The sequence below is a fragment of the Nicotiana sylvestris genome, chromosome 1 (assembly GCF_000393655.2).
Source record: "Nicotiana sylvestris chromosome 1, ASM39365v2, whole genome shotgun sequence".
NCBI lineage: Eukaryota > Viridiplantae > Streptophyta > Magnoliopsida > Solanales > Solanaceae > Nicotiana > Nicotiana sylvestris.
Genome location: NC_091057.1, coordinates 95,758,991 through 95,776,616, shown reverse-complemented (window position 1 = coordinate 95,776,616; position 17,626 = coordinate 95,758,991). Strand labels below are relative to the sequence as shown.

The following is a 17,626-nucleotide window of genomic DNA, read 5'->3' as shown; positions in this document are numbered from 1 at the left end:
GTGCAAATTTACATTAGTCTGGACCTTAATACGAATAGAAAACAAACAAACAAATAAATGAAAACTGAGGCCTCCAAAATTTTGGAGCCTAAAGCTATTGCTTTAATTGCTTACCCTATGATCGCCCTTGTGTGTTCATTATTCGAAAAAATAATTGTATATTGTGAAAGTATGAGAAAATTAGAGTTAGGTATTGTGCACTGTATAGAATTAGAAGAATTGTCTTTCTTCCACTTCAAAATATGATAGTCAAATTAAAATTCTATAAATTTAGGACTTTGCCTAATATTTAGCTAGCGTTTGAAGTGTACTAAAAGTTTGTCTTTAGGATAACTTGGATACCATCTAACTACTTAAAATCCTTTCATCTAAGGATTCATATTTCACCTTTAACAAGTTGAACTTGCAATAGAAATTGAATCTTCCTCACAAGATTAAAAATCCTTTTGTAGACCAGCCAAACATGCTATTTTGCCTAAGAGATGTTTATTACCTTGATGGCTCTATAGCGAAGTCCAGTTATAAATCAAATTTTTCGAAACAATAGGACACCGTTGATACGAGCACGGAAGCAAAGTAACAAGAACACAAATAAAATGATAGAAAGATAGAGATTTATTAGATAACCAACTAAGAAAATTGAAAGAACATTTGAAATAAATAAATACTCAATCAATTTAAGACTTAATTGACCCAAAACTATAGAAACAACCCTGAAGGGGAAGTAATCCCCTTGCAAGTTCACATTAACAAGTAATCAACCAACATAGGAATTCATCCTAAACACTCAAAAAGATTTTTCATTTACAATATCAAAATAAATTAAGTCTAAAATAAGAGCCTTAAGGGCTATTTATACTAAGGAGCTAAATATTAAAAGTATAGCCACCAAATGTAGTGTAGTCTTTAATTGTTGGAATTGCACATATAGCCGCCCTGTTATAAAAGTGGCCTCCAATTATAATCCAAATTGCTCGACGACTATCTAGATTGTATCATCTTCTCCCCTCCCCCCCCTCCCCCCAAAAGAAATTCGTCCTTGAATTTGAACCTTTAAACAAAAGAAAGGGAGCTTCCATTAGTAAAATTTCAATTTGGACATAAACAAGTGCCTCAAACTGACAAGCAAATCATATTTTAACAATTTTATGATAAATCCAAGCATCCAAGCCAATAAGTAAGACAAATCTACCATTCAAATCAAAATCTAATGATCTCCATGGAGAAAACAAAGCATAAAAGCTAACCAAAAGATGAAAATTATCATGAAATACCTCCAATCTATACACCAAGTGTGTCCCAATATAAGAATCATCAAGAAAAATATTAACTCTCATAGCTTTATCAAGTCCAAGCATAAGCATTGTCACACCTCCTTTTTCACCTACACCCATCAAAGGGCGTAGAAGGGAGTTTTTCCAATTAAAGGACAGTCGAAACGGGATTTATTTATCTATTGCAGAGTCTCCACTTGGGAGATTTATGGTGTCCCAAGTCACGGTTGAATCCCGAATCGAGGAAAAGTATGACTCTGTTTAACAGTCTGCGCACCAGAAATCCGAATAAGGAATTCTGTTAACCCGGGAGAAGGCGTTAGGCATTCCCGAGTTCTGTGGTTCTAGCACGGTCGCTCAACTGTCATATTCGGCTTGATTATCTAATTTTATACAATTGTGAACCTACGTGCAAACTTTAACTGTTTACCGCTTTGTTATTATTTATTCAAAGAATTGCAACGTCGTGAGAATGCATCTCGAATTGCGCCACATAAATGTACCCGCAATTTTTGATACGTTCCAACTTCGTTGAGATTTGGATTTGGGTCACATAAATGTGCACCCGAGTTTAGGAAAATGACATTGTTAAATACGCGCCTATAGACTAACGCGTTGTTATTTTGAGAAAAGTCGTAAAGTTCGCTATGCGGCCTGTCTCGAGATCTAAACATAACTATCCGTTGAGGGCCTCGCAATTTGTGTATTCTGGTTTATCGAGGCTCGTCTCATTCATTATTTTTTAAAAGAATTTGCAACGTCATGGACATGCATCTCAAACCACGTCACAATCAATGCACCCGTGATTAGCGACACATTTCGACTCCGTTGAGATCTGGATTTGGGTCACATAAATGTGCACCCGAGTTTAAGAAGATAGCATTATTAAATACGCGCCTAAAGCGACTAGCGTATCATTGTTTTGGGTAGTGCCGTGAAATTCGCTAAATGGCCCGTCCCGGAATCTAAGTAATTAGTATATATACCTTTGTGAGGGCCCTGCAATCTTCGCGTTTTACTCGGCGAGGCTCATCTCGTTCTTATTATTAAAAGGGCAATCCTAAAAGTGACTATGGTTTTCTATTAAATTTGTCTCTAAACATGAAAGAAGACAAAGTCCTAATTAGTTTACATGCTTGAAAAGTCCGGGCCTTTTAATAATTTTTGCATGTTTGATTAGTCCCGAAATGTCGTTACAAAGTAAAAACATACAGGAATCCTGGCATGATTCGAGCCACAAGAAATCGCTAACTCACCAAATCACGCCCGCCTATCCTTACTTGTTACTTTAACTAACAACCTTAGACTTATGTCGCCATAGTGATATGGGTTGACCTACCCGACATCTATCTTGTGGTGCATTTCTTAACTTTTGGTGTCGAGCTTAGTCACCGCAAAAGGTAAAAATAAAATGACAATAACGATAACTAATATTTTGTGGCGAGTTCGAATGTTAAGAAATGCGCCACAAAATAGATGTTAGGTTGGGCGTCACTAAAAATGGTAACCCATATTACTATTTCAAGTAACGATATTCTTTGGCGACCTTTTATGTCACCACAAAAAGTGGTGATTTAGGTTGCCATTTTCAATGAAGACCTACCTAACATCTATTTTGTGGCACATTTTAAATCTTTTTGTGGCAAGTTGTCCTCGTTATTATTGTTTTATTTTTAGCTATTACGGTGACTATGCTTGACACAAAAAGTTAAGCGTGCGCTGCAAAAAATGTTAGGCAGGTTGCTATTGAAAAGGCGGCATATAGCACTACTTTTGGTGAGCGCAGAATGTTGCATCTGAAAAATCTTTTTTCCTGTAGTGCGATCGTGGGCCATTTGCACAAGCAGCAACTTTTAAGGTTACTTTGTAAGTTATGTTCACAAATTGGGAGAAATTCAAAAATAGCCAGATTTACAACTGGTCATTCAAAAATAGCACAGTTTTAAAAGTAATCGAAATTTAGCCACATTTTATGTAAAGATAAATTTGAGCGAAAACACTGTTCAAAACCCGGAAAATATGCTAGTATATTATACTGGAGTTCCAGCATAAGTATGCTTGAACTCCAGCATATTATACTGGAGTTCCAGGATAAGTACGTTGGAACTCCAGCATAATATGATGGAGTTCCAGCATAAGTACACTAGAACTCCAGCATAATGTACTGGAGTTCCAGCAAGTATAATTGTCCAGTATAATATATTGGAGTTTGGAGCACCGGTGCTCCAGTCTCCAGTATATTATACTGGAGTCAGCAAAGTATACCGGCCCAGCATAATATGCTGGAGTTCATACACAGGTGCACCGAACTCCAGTATATTATGCTGGACCGGTCTCTGTTGCAGTAAAATAGTGACTATTTTTTATTGACTTCGTAAACGCTGGCTATTTTTGAATGATCAATCCAAAAACTAGTTATACCGTGTTATTTTTACTCACAAATAAAAAATGGGGCATTTGCATCTACACCCGCTTTTTGTGTCACGTTTTAACTTGTGCCCGCTTTGCAAAAAAATTTGCAAACGTACCCGCTTTTTCGCATAACTTCAGCATACGGGGTTGAAGTAGCAAAAACAATCACGCAAAACTTTAGTATTCTAGTAGCCGGGCCTGAAGTTCAGCTCTAGAGCTAAAATTTTTGTTTGTTAGCTTCAGCTCTAGAGCTGAAGTTTTTGTGTTGTAACTGGGAAGCTTCAGCACTAGAGCTGAAGTTTTTGTTTTGTAACTGTCGAACTTCAGCTCTAGAGCTGAAGTTATTTAGTTCTCTTTTCTTTCTAGGGCTTGTGTGTTCCAGTTCTTTTCTTTCTTCTTCAACTTCTTCTTTTTTGTCTTTCGTTTTATAATTTTAAACTCCATTTATTTCTTGCTTACTGAATTATTAATACTCTTGAATTCAAATTTTATTTTAAACAAGTTCCCTTCTAAACCTACCTGATCAAGATAAAGAACTATCAATATACAAGCATATTCAGCATAAATTCTTATTATGAGTAGAACAACAACTTCAAAGGTATTATATTACAGAATACAGATGTACATTTAAAGCAAACATATATTATTTCAATGTGTGCTGAGAACCAAAAATAAATATGTACTACATAAAAGGTAAAAGTTAGAAGGAGGGGGAGAAAGGGGAAGGAGGAGGAGAAAGGCGGCTGAAGTTATTTAAAAAGTGGGTACAAGTTAAAAGTTTTTAAAAAATGGGTATAGGTTAAATGGGGGGCGCCCTAGTGCAATTTTTACATTAAAAATTGGTGTAACTTTAGCTATTTACTTAGCCACCAAATCTCATCATTGAAATCTTTTTATGTAATACTATAACAATAACAAACGTTAAAGTAAGTTTGTTAAAGCCAAGTATAGTATTATTTACAATATTATTTTATCGTACAAAAGATAGGCTAATCGAAACCATTTTCATTTTTGTATTTACTTTGCACATAATTTTTGTGAAAAATTTTCGGCAACGCTTGGACCAGTATGCATGTGCATTCACTCCTGTTGCATTGTCATTATTGTTTTATTATTAGCTTTTCTGGCGACTAACTTGCCACAAAAAGTAAATAAACGCACCGCCAATAGACTTTAAGCCGGTCGCTACGCAAAACAATTGACACATAGCACTACTTTTGGTAGCGACGAAAGAGAGAGCCACCGAACATCATTACTAAAAACCTTATTTCGTGTAGAGTCTCTCTTGGTTCAGAACTATTTGGCAAGTGGCAACTATTATCTAGTAACATACACAATCTTTTGAGGTTTGACATCTGATACAATAAAACATAACTGCATACAAAAAGTATCTGGCTAGATTATATAGTAATGTACAATCTCCCTTGGGCTTGATTTTTGACAATTTCATACAATGGAGTCACGAGCATTTATTTGGTATACCATTTTCCAACAAAAGTAATACTCCTATATTTTTAATGATTATTGGGCTTCATAATGATCTAGTGACTAGAGGGCAACATAGTGCAGAGTGTTGCAAGGTCTCCAGAAATCAATTTTAAAGCTTCGCAATGGCATACGGAGGCAAGTTTGATCTGGGAGGGAGCTTTAGGTCTTCCCAATCTTCATCATCTATCTTGGAGAAGTAACAGTCAACATCATCATCTCTAATTAGGTCCAGTCTAGACGGCTCCCACTGAAAACATGTGAAAAGTTAAGTAAAAGCATGAAAGAAGCTCTCAAGATATCTACTTCAGGATTATCCATGATCAAATGGACGTAACGCACCTTAGGATTTCTATCCTTGTCGATGAGTAAAGCTCTGCATCCCTGCAGTGTAAGTCAAGTGTCAGTCAAGTAATTCGGTAAAATGGATAGCTGAAAGATGGCATATTTTACCTCGAAAAAATCCTTGCTAAATTCTCCCATCAACACATGACAAACCATCCTATACTCTCGGATAAGGCAGCTACCAACACCTTGCAACCTCCCTTCTCTTATCTGGAACAGAAAAAGGAAACTAATATGAACAATCTGCAAATACTCAAAAACTCTCCAATGGAAATGTTGGCCAAATTAAATCATTACGAGATTCTACTTGTAGTGGTGGAGCCAGCAACTAAAACTGAGGTCCAAGGAACGGAGAGAGGGGTTTCTAATGAGTGGCTCAATTTAGCTAGTATAAGGGTTTAGGGTTGTTCAATTTAGCTAGTATAAGGGCCAGTCACCATGCGCCGAGTCGAGGAAAAGTATATGATAAAAGGGGTACCATTAACAATCTAGCATAGAGTGCTTTGACCAAATCACAGCCAAACAGTTAACCTAACCAACTTCTCCTGAAGCATAATATAGAACAAAGAATTTTTCACATTGTTCTCTCTTCCTCTATTTCATTACTCAATTAACTACCTTGAACCGATACCTGATAACTGTTTGCAAGGTATTATATCAACTAAACGCATTAAGCAAGAAGCATGCAGGTACTCGAGGAAATAATAATGAAGTACATCATTTGTATCTCCGTTATAACACAACAAAATTAACTGGTTCCAGTTTAAATTTATTTTTGTTCTTGAAATACAGATTGCTCCCGTCTTTCCTATGAATGACCACAAGATTCGGAAATAGATATTAGTAGGTGTTTTGTAGAAAAATAACTAAGTTCCTTCAGATTGGGATTAGATTCTCCAGATCATGTAGCTATGAATACCTTTCACAGCTATTAGGTGCTCCGTTTGACAGAACCAATCATAGCAAAAGTCGATTTCTTTCTTTTCCAAAGGAATATTGAAAACTTCATAACTTTTTAAAGTACTTCAGAAAAATGAGCATTGTTCGCTACCCAGCCAAATCAAGCAGAGTTTATGCAACTTGCAGTTGGATTTGTCCTCTTAACTTTTTTTGTCCAACAATCAAATTCAAAAGCCATTTCCAGCTTCTGAAACTTTGCCTTCCAAAACATATAGCTAGCAACGAACCTAGGCACTCTAATTTGTTCAGGTAACAACATAATGGTATCACAAAGTAGTGCTTGACTTACTGATCTCAATGAGATTTTAAGACTTGTAGGGGATGCTTTCTTTAACGATTGGATGGTAGAAGAGACCCAATCATCATTCTTGTTCAAAGCCTCACTTTCCTGTAGAAGATTTATGCCAAGTTCACATCAAGTATTCTGATAACCTATTTTATCAAAATTGTACAAAAGTAATTCTACGATTGAAAACAAAAGAATGCATCAAATCATCATCCATCTCTCAGACTTACAAGAGCAGATATGATTTCTTCGACTGTTCTTCGAGAGAAACAGCGATCAATGATCTTCATCCTACATACATAAAATTGCAGAACTGAGACTGGTGCCCTGTTGAGAAAGGGGTCATGAAATTGAAGACTACTGGTTTGTTTTATTTGAACAACTTTTTCCCTTCAGTCGATGCAAGCTTAGGAAAGGTATCCATCATCTTAAGCTTCGAATGGCCATATAAAAGTAGAGCGAACATAGTCTTGCAACAACAGGAAGAAAAATAACACGATAGCAAAATATCTAATAAGAAAGAGCACATATGGTCTTTACTATTCATCAACACTATATGCTCTTTAAGTTCAAACAATCCCCTTACAGGTCCTGGGACTCTGTTTAGAACGTAAGTTTCCAATGAATCAGCATGAAAACAAACACCATAATAGAGATACTAAATGAACTCACTTGTGGTAAGAACTTCCTTCTTTCAACTTTGGTATGTGGGAGAACCGACTAATGATGGTCGAAATAACATCTGGATCACTCGTATTGACTTTAACTAGTGCTTGTTCTAAAAGTGGCAACCTCTGTGAACAGAAGCAAGATCAGAAAGCATTCAAGTTAGATCAGAGATGGGAGGAACTAAACAGTTAGACACATGCTATGCATCCTGGTGGAGATGTATATCAAGATCTACGAACCGATTATTCAGTGTGCCAATACTCTTGTCAGATAAATAAGAACTTCAGCACAAAAATAAACCATCAGGAAAGGTCTTCTACCACCCAGAAATCCACATAGCCTATAAGTCGACCAGTGGCTTAAGGAAGAAACCACAAATTGATCAAAGAACCATTCCACGCATGGTTGACAAAATCCAGATTCTGAACACGCATGATTAGCTTGGGCACTGCTGGGCAAGGTAATTTAGAAGACCGGAAGAATATTTCTCCTAGTATTTTGAATTCATATTTGTTGGTACCCAATCCTGCTAAAAGAATTTCAATTAACAGAATGACTCTGCATGAAGTATCTGTATTGCTCCACTAATTACTATTTGGGAAAAGAAACAAAAAGAGATTAATTATTACAGCACCAAATAACTGAACTTGCTGATGCTGAACCCAAACTAAGTAGAACAATTTGTAGAGTACATCCTGGTCCACTGGAGATCTAACACTGACCGCAGACCTTCAAAGACCTTTTAGAACTAGAGTACGTTTGGGCCAAAATGGACGCCCAAATTTGATAAACATGGTCAAATTGGCAGAAATTAAACATCCTAAGAGAACATAATCAAAAAGATTATGAGACCTATATAACAAATGCCAGATAAGATTTCTGTCCTAACACCATGTGCCTAACATCTTCCTGCATTTAATGAACTAGCAATTTTATTATTACATGTAAAGGCAATATCAATTTTTCCATTTTATATACTGTTCAGTTCCGACATATTTATTAGTAACATAAGACCTAATTGATTTGTTCTAGAAGCAACTCAAAATGGCCAGAACATGCTGGAAATTGATGCATCATACCTCTGAAGGTACAAAGTGAGTTGCTAGACCACAAGCAAGCATTTCGGCACCATCCAACCTAGCACCAGTAAGACCAGCATATTCCCCTGCCAAAGAGTATAAGAAAGTAGTCAAGGGAAAACAAGACATAGTATTTTACTATTTATACCTACTAACTTCTCTTTGCATCGGAACATCACAGGAATTAGTCTTCCCCAATAAAAGACAACACCAATAAGAATAAGGGAAATCAGGGAAGATACGGAAGGATGGTGTCTAAATAAAATTTAGGTATAAATCATGAAACCTTGTCAGTGATTTCAATATAAATATCATCCTTCATATATCCTTGTAGATAAGATTCTTTGCATGTATTCATAGGCTATCTTAAATTTGTAATGACATGAAGAAATTCAGCAATCACCATGAAAACTAAGGCTTAATTTTGTGATGACCTAAACTTAACAAATTTGGCAAATCACCATGAAAACCAAGGCTGACATCCAGCCAACAGCCCAAAAATTGTGTAGGGAGAATTATAGTAGCCTTATATCTTTAAAAGCTTTGACCCAGATGTAATTATATAATGACTTAAGAGTGAAATATTTTTTAAATGAGAAAACGTGTGATCAAGAATGCAAACAGTGGAAAGTAGATATAAAATGTCAGAAAAAATTCAGAAACTTTAGGAGAAGATGAACCGGAAGGAAAACAATCACTGCTACTTTGCTACAGTGCATGTACAGTAAGCTTTTGACCACATTCTGAGGGAGGAAGAACCTATCTTCCTTTTTTCAAACTAATCACTTTTGGTCTCAAAGGCATAGGAGAAGAAGCAGCAGCATTAAAAGCAAGGTAGTTAGGGGTGATAATTGTTCTCAAGATAGCCTAAAACTAGCCAAGCTTCAGCAACCTGGTAGTGACATAAATTTCAAACAATGACAAGAAGTAAATAACTTCACATAGAAACTTTAATAAATTACATCTAGCAGTAAATTCTTTTACAACTATGAGCATTGTTGCATGTGGAATTACCGAAGAATCCTGGAAGCCTCGAATAAAAGTAAGAGGCACCTACATCAGGAAAGAGTCCCAAAGCTGTTTCAGGCATAGCAAAAACCTACAGGAAAATGAAAAATATGTGGACATGAAGTTTCTGATACCAGTTTGTACTTAGCAACCACCAACCAAGTTTGAAAGAGTGTAACTATTACAGCTAAGAAAATATACTCTCAATGCAAATCCAGAGGTACTAAGTACTAACTAAAGCTCATGAAGATTTACAGTCTGTAAGGTTTTCCTCTAATTATGCTAAGACTATTCCACGTGAATATCAAATATTGTTGCATTCCACAAGAGAGGCCCACAAAATATAAAGAGTACAAATTTCAAGGAAATGGCAAGAAATGTGGTAAAGGTCAACTACAAAACGGAAAGCAAGATAACGAGATAGAAGAATTGAATCTTTTACTCAAGTAGAGGCAATACCGACTTCTCTGTTGCAACCCGAAATCTACCATGTACAGAAGCACCAGCTCCACCTCCCATGACAATTCCATTAAGGATGGAGACCTTCAAGGGGCAGTCCAAATAAGATTAATGTATTACTCGGAGAAGGTTTTATTACAAAAATAAAATTACACCATAACCTAAGTTAACCTGGGGTTTGCTATATGTTGCCATCACATAGTTAAGGGTGAACTCTTCGCGGAAATAATCAGCACCCAGTTTCCAGTTACCTGAAAGCATAAAAATATATATGTAATTAGCCAACTTTTTGGACGTTAAGCTATGTGCACTTAAAACTAAATTACTGAAAATTTTTAACATCATCTGGAAAGAGCAAAGTTGTGTGGCACAAACATTATTAAAGGTCACCATAGTTCTCAGACTTACTCACAAGCATCTCATAGGACACAAGAAAACAAATTGAATATGTCCAAACTTTTTCAATGTTAAGGCTGCCCGGTTAGCGAGAAATAGAGGGGAGCGAGAGAAAGAGATGGGGAGGGGAGAATGAGAGAAAGAGAGGGGGAGGGGAGAGTGAGAGAGTTGAATAGATGAAAAAATAGAGCCTCTTAACGTAAGACAACAACAACAACAACAACAACCCAGTATAATCCCACAAGTGGGGTCTGGGGAGGGTAGGATGTACGTAGCCTTACCCCTATCCTGGAAGGGCAGAGAGACTGTTTCCGATAGGCAATGGAAGGGCAGAGAGACTTGTCTTAACGTAAGACAAGTGATCAATAAAAATATGAATAAGAGCGACAAAGAAAAACTATTGTTTTGAGAATGATTTACGAAGAAAAACTTCAGGAAGTTGAGACAACAATTTAGAATTGCCGCTGTCCTATTTTCTGCAACACAATCAAACTAGATAGATAGATTAAAACATTACTTGGACTTACATAATAGCAATTGAAGAAAAAAATTAACAGAAAGGAAAAGTATAGCATCATGGATCTATACTTATAAAAACTTACGAAACTTCTCAGATTAGCATTTAAAAGTGTGTCGCACATTTCTGGATGTCTAAAAAATTAAACATCTAGTGTATAACTAAGGATCGAAGCAAATTTTCACCTGCATGGATCCAGTTTAAAATATAATCTATAAGTACTGAAGATTGTTATTACAAAGCTATAACCAATTTAACAGGTTACCTACCCCGGCGAACATTATGAACAACAGCTGTAACATCACCACCAGCACAGAAAGCCCTTCCATTTCCCTGGAAGTATTGACACAAGAAAAGAAATAACATTTCTTGACTGATTTTAAGATACTTTATACTTGTACAGGATCACTTGTAGAACTGTGAAACCTACACCAAAGCTTGAGAAAGAAAAAAAACTAAAATAGAAAACTGCAAATAAGAAACTAAACCAATACATACCTTTCAGTTGTTCTACTAAGCTATTTTATTTAAGGTATACAAATAAGCTTCTTTAGCTGAATTTCCATCTTATTTCGCTCAAGTTCCAATTAATTACAGGCAAGACTAACTACTCAATGCTTTCTACTTGACTCTCTGATGTCAATAAGTGGTTTGAGCATGTGGCTGTTCAAGCGTATATTAACAGCTAATTGGTGGGGTGGGTGGGGGGGGAGGGGGAACTTCCTTCTCTCTAGATTTTTTTTGATCGGCAAGGATAACATTATTGACTTCCAGCAGAAAATGATTGGAAGTATTTCTCTTTAGATTTTTTCAGCAAAATCATCCTTGTGACCTACTTTCGACAATCTGGATTAACACTACTACCACATAGCCCTAGTCTATGGCAAAGAAAACAGATAGGATTGAATACTAGATTGGTCACACATGGAACCAGGGAGATAGTACAGAGAGCTAGCCACTTTGCCAGCTTTATTCTTAGAGGGGCAATATCGCAGGAGCCATGAGGACAAGCTCTTCACTGTGTCAAGAGATGAGTAGGGGAATAGACTGAGTTCTTTGAAACATGCCTAGTTAGATGCTTCTACAGAGTGGGTCCCCATTGATATCATATACAAAAACAGCACATAGAATTCCTTTTGGGTAGCCCTCTGACAATACGAGCTTTTTCTTTCCAATGATCTCCCGATAAAACTGGCTCTATGGATCTTTAAGCACAAGTCAGAACGACCAAGAACTCAAAGAGACGCAATCGTGGAGTGATGCATTACAAAATTCAATGAAGAAACAAAATAAAAGAAATGAACAATTCACAATCTGAACAAAGTAACTCCTCAAATCAATGCAAATCTGCTTGCTAGCATTAATCAGTTGCTAGTATGAAAAATACAAGATACCCACAGTTAAGCTATCAAGGCATGTTAACTATCACAGAAGATCCTCCTACTAGTGTGAACATACCTTCAATATTATAATCTTCACATTAGAATCTCTTTCACTAGCATGGAAAAGTTCCAACAGCCGAGATATCTGGACAAACAAATAAGTTTAAGAGGACATTTATCATTGATAACATGTAGTCAAAACTTCTATCTATTCCATCAGGTGAAGAGCAATTTACATCAATCACTGTATGACACAAATATGGCATGATTTAGAAACCAAATGTTCACCAAGCTACTATGACAACAATAATCTCCTCCAGATGATTGCATGAGAAGATAGAATGAAGTGAATCCATATCAAATTAGTCTTTTTAGCTACCGCTATCTTGATCCAATCTCCTCAACTCAGATGCATAAAACCAGAAGAAAACTAGTTGAGCAAGTAACACATTCATGCTTGCTTCTCCAGTTCCACAGTCACTCGATGTTATTAGAGTACTTTTTTTGCTTTTGAACAATATATAATGTTGAGAGGCAAACAGAAAAAGTAAAACATCATTAGACTACATAACAAAGTTGCATGACAGTACATGATATGCACTGTTTCCAGGGAATAGGTGCAAGGCTAGAATAATTACATTACAACATTCAAGTCTTAGCTATTTCACATATTATTTGAAGGCAGAAAACAATGAATTCATCAGAAAGTGTGGGGGGCAACAAGAAAATAAATGAACAAAGAAAGCAGTACTCCAAAAAATAATACTCCCTAAATATCATAATTGGCATACCATTTGATGAGAAAGAGCATTGAGCTGCTTAGGCCTATTTAATATGAATGTTCTAACACTTGATATCTCCTCCACCAAAACCTGACAACCGATAAAAACAGTTAAAAAAAGAAAAGGTTCACATTTGAATTTGGACAGGCATAAAAGATTCATCAAAATTGAGAAGAAACCGTGATCATCTAAACTAAATTTTATTTACTTCCTATTGGAAAGGTTTCAATTTAGTAAAAAGAAAAATAGATATGGCAAAATGAAAACCAGCAAACTAATTCAAAATAACAAGTGGAAGACTAAAACGCAGAGCAGAATAGGATTGGACCTGATCGGCTCCGCCATTGATGGAAGAGGTTGGAGCCATGGTGGTTCTCAGTTTCTTGGGAATTGAGACTGACTAGCTCAATACTGGAAATTTACTGCTGGAGCCGCGGGGCACTAAATATCCTTAAATTTTTCCCACTGACCGATCCGACTGAACACGTTTCTTCCGCCCATATTTGTTGGTCGGTCTTTCTTTTTATCTTTTCTCCCCATAATAATATATTAGTTGGTTGGTCATAATTTATTTTACTTTTATGTTATTGGTATAACAATATGGTATTTGAGATACAGATAGCTACTTGGACCAATAATAAAGTTATCTATCCAACCGTAATAATAACATATCTATTAGAGTGCGACCCTATCTGGATATGAAATGCTTGAAACACAATTAACTTAAATTTATAGTACTTTATAAATCTTATATAATTTTATTTTTCTAATTTCAAAATTTACGCTCAGGATTTCTAATTAAATATAGATGGATGATCACATTTATTCCATCACATACTTTTGATTGTAATTTATTTTGCTTCCTACTTCCAAATACGTTCGCTAATTTCGTTTTAACACAATACTTATGTAGAAGGTTTATAAAAAAATATTATAAGCTCATTTGAACTTTGAAGTGGTTTATATATGGAAAGTGAATAGAGGGGTGGGTAAATGAACAACTTAATATTTTAACTGCTATGAGTATTTTTCTTAAGAAAATTCTACTCGCACTTAATAATAATATGTATTATAACATTATATTACCACTAAATAAATAGGAAAGCAAATTTTCCTTGTTGTAAACTATTAGTAAATATGGATGCCCACTATTTTCACCCATGATGTAAATAGTCTCTCACTACTCATCACTGATTGTAACTCTCACACTTCCATAACTCCTCTCCATGATCTTTCCCCATGATTTCAATTGTCAATGTCATGTTTAAGACAATCATTTTGTAACCTTCTATGTAATAGTATAAATAGAGGCATTAAATGTAATATGGGACACTTGAACACCTGATGAAATAAGAAATTTATCTCTTCTTCTCTTATTTTATTACTTGTCTTCTTGTTTTAAATTGTTACTTTGAACTATATTTCTTAATACGTTATCAGCACGAAGTCTCTAACTTCAAAATTGAATTCCACTTGCAAGGCATATATCTACAACCTATTGTTTAAATTATCAAATTGTTGGTACGCATTTCTTTTATGTGGAATCTATTTACTCAATTAGCATTGTGTATTGTCTCGTAAAAGGGAAAGATGACAATGATACTGAGTGCATTCTTAATGCCCAAATATGTTTATAAACATAATACTAAATCGTACCTGGACACATACAGTTATCTATTGTATGTTTAATGCAAATAGTTCACATGTTTATCAGATTGGTTAGAAATATTTTTTCTTACTATTTTAATAGTCTATCAAATGACTTCCTATTTTTTTCTTATCATATCTTTGCATTCTTTCCTTACGACTAATGGCTTTGGGAAAAAAACTATATTTTTGTTTATTTTGAAGAATTATTACCACTTGTATATGCATGTACAAGTAAGACCACGTAATCTTATAAGTTCATATAACGCTAATATTTATATTTTATTATTGTGGCATAACTAACGTATATTTTTATGATGATTAAATGGTCAACTGATGTTATTATTTTTATGAGATTATGATCAGATTGATCATTTTTGAAAATATCTTCGTTTATTTCTTTTTACTATTTCTAATTCATTTATTTTCTTTTATAGTTTTTACTATGTCGAATTTATCAAATCTTGAGTTTGTGGCACTTGATATTTCTGGAAAGAATTATCTATCATGGGTTCTCGATGCTGAGATTCACTTAGCCGCTAAAGGTCTTGGTGACACTATTACTCAAGTTAATGAGGCATCAAGCCAGGACAAAGCGAACGCCATGATTTTCCTTCGTCATCATTTGGATGAAGGTTTGAAGGTTGAATATTTGACAGTGAAAGATCCACTTGAATTGTGGATAGGCCTGATGGAAATGTATAATCACCTTAAGGCTATGGTATTGCCAATGGCCCAATATGAGTGAATGCTCTTACAGTTGCAAGATTTTAAGACCATAAGTGAGCATACCTCTGCTGTATTTCGAATAACTTCCCAATTAAAATTATGTGGTGATGTTATGAATGATGAGGATTTGTTAGAAAAGACTCTTACGATTTTTCATGCCTCAAATATGGTATTACAGCAGCAATACCGTAAAAGGGGTTTTAAAAAGTATTCTGAATTGATCTCATAATTTATGGTGGCTGAGCAACATAATACCCTTTTGATGAAAAATTATAAAGCCCGTCTCACAGGGTCAACTTCGATTCCTGCAGCGAATATGGTAGCGAGATGTGATAAGTCTAGAAAAAGATAGAATAATTATCATAGTCATATGAATGTTTGTGAGAATGGCAATGGAAAAAGACGATATAATAATCATTATCATGATGTTCATGGCAAACAAGAAAATACTATGGGTTCTCAAAATAATCCTTCTAGAGGCAAAAGTGGTAATTGTTACCGATGTGGCATGAAAGGTCACTGAAAAATTGAATGTCGTGCACCTGAGCATTTTGTTAGGCTTTATCAAAACTCCATCAAAAGAAAGGCAAATAATGTTGGAGCATATTCTGCTAATGCCCCAGTGGATTCTCACTTGACCTTTAAAAATAATTTTGAGGCAGGGCCTTCGAACAAAAATGATGATAATGTCGAGGCAAATCTTGCTTTGAATGATGATGATTTTGAAGGCCTGGATGATCTTACTCATTTGGAAGTTGAAGACTTATTTGGGGATCAAAACTAAAGTTTGATCATTTTATTGGAGAATACAGATACGTTGTTATTTCTATTTTCAGTATTTTTCCGTCTCGTTCTAAAGTTATTGTTTTTCAAGTAGTACTTAAGTTGTCTTATGTTATTGTTGGTGTCGTTAGTTTTTTCGTATTTCTCATGGTGTAGTTTTATTTTTTATGAAGAAAATAAAATTTTCCAGTCTTCTATTGAATCTAAGATGAGTAATGAAGATTATGCCTTTTGGATAGTGCTACAACTCACACAATATTAAGAGAAAAGAAATTTTTCTCTTATTTGGTTATGAAAAAGGCATATGTTAATGCAATATCTGGTAGTACAAAATTAGTTGAAGGCTCTGGAAGAGCGGTCTTATTACTACATGGAGGAACGATATTGACTATTAATAATGCATTGTATTGTAGTAAGTCTCAAAGAAGCTTATTGAGTTTCAAAGTTATTCGCATAAATAGCTACCATGTTGAGACCTCTAACAAAGTAATGTTGAATACTTTTATATTACTACAATAAAAGCGGGGAAAAAATATGTGCATGAAAAATTACCCCCATTTTCTTCTGGGTTGTACCACACAAATATTGGTGTGGTTGAATAACATGCCATACTAAACAAAAGATTTACTACTTCTAATAATTTTATCATTTGGCATGACCGGTTGGGCCATCCTGGTTCTAACATGATGCGCAGAATAATAGAGAATTCAAATGGGCACACAAAACAAGAAGATTCTTCAATTTAAGGAATTCTCTTGTGCTGCTTATTCTCAAGGAAAATTGGTTATTAAACCATCAGCAGCTAAAGTTGGGATTGACTTCCCTGCATTTCTAGAATGTATACATGGTGATATATGTGGGCTTATACACCCTTCATGTGGACCATTCAAGTATTTTATAGTCTTGATAAACGCATCTACAAGATGGTCACATGTGTGCTTATTGTCAACTCGTAATATGACATTTACGAGATTATTGGCCCAAATAATAAGGTTAAGAGCACAATTTAAACATTATGCAATTAAGATAATTCGTCTTGATAATGCTGGTGAATTTACATCTTAGGCCTTTACTGATTATTGTATGGCCACTGGAATAAAAGTTGAGCATCCAGTTGCTCATGTTCATACTCAAAATGGTCTAGCAGAATCGTTGATTAAACACCTCTAATTAATAGCTAGACCATTGTTAATAAGGACAAAACTTTCTCTTTCAGTGTGGGGACATGCTGTTTTGCATGCAATAACACTTGTGCGCATAAGGCCAACCAGTTATCATGAAGTCTCCCCATTACAATTAATTGGCTTTGGTCAGAAGCCAAATATTTTCCATCTAAGAATTTTTGGGTGTGCGGTATATGTTCCAATTGCTTCAGCACAAGACATAAAGATGAGTTCCAAAAGAAGGTTGGGA

At 35.3% G+C, this 17,626-nt stretch overlaps 1 protein-coding gene across 1 annotated transcript; it reads right to left on the bottom strand.

The window, feature by feature from the left end:
* Positions 1–4,971: 4,971 nt before the first annotated feature.
* LOC104241158 (3-hydroxyisobutyryl-CoA hydrolase 1-like) lies at positions 4,972–13,566 on the bottom strand. Its single transcript, XM_009796074.2, has 14 exons — positions 13,383–13,566; positions 13,064–13,144; positions 12,349–12,417; positions 11,160–11,223; positions 10,149–10,228; positions 9,978–10,061; positions 9,525–9,609; positions 8,511–8,596; positions 7,435–7,556; positions 6,993–7,053; positions 6,766–6,864; positions 5,625–5,726; positions 5,514–5,555; positions 4,972–5,421 (listed from the first exon to the last, which is right to left on the bottom strand). The coding sequence occupies exons 1-14, from the start codon at positions 13,419–13,421 to the stop codon at positions 5,284–5,286; spliced, it is 1,152 nt and encodes a 383-aa protein (XP_009794376.1). The 5' UTR covers positions 13,422–13,566; the 3' UTR covers positions 4,972–5,283.
* Positions 13,567–17,626: the final 4,060 nt, after the last annotated feature.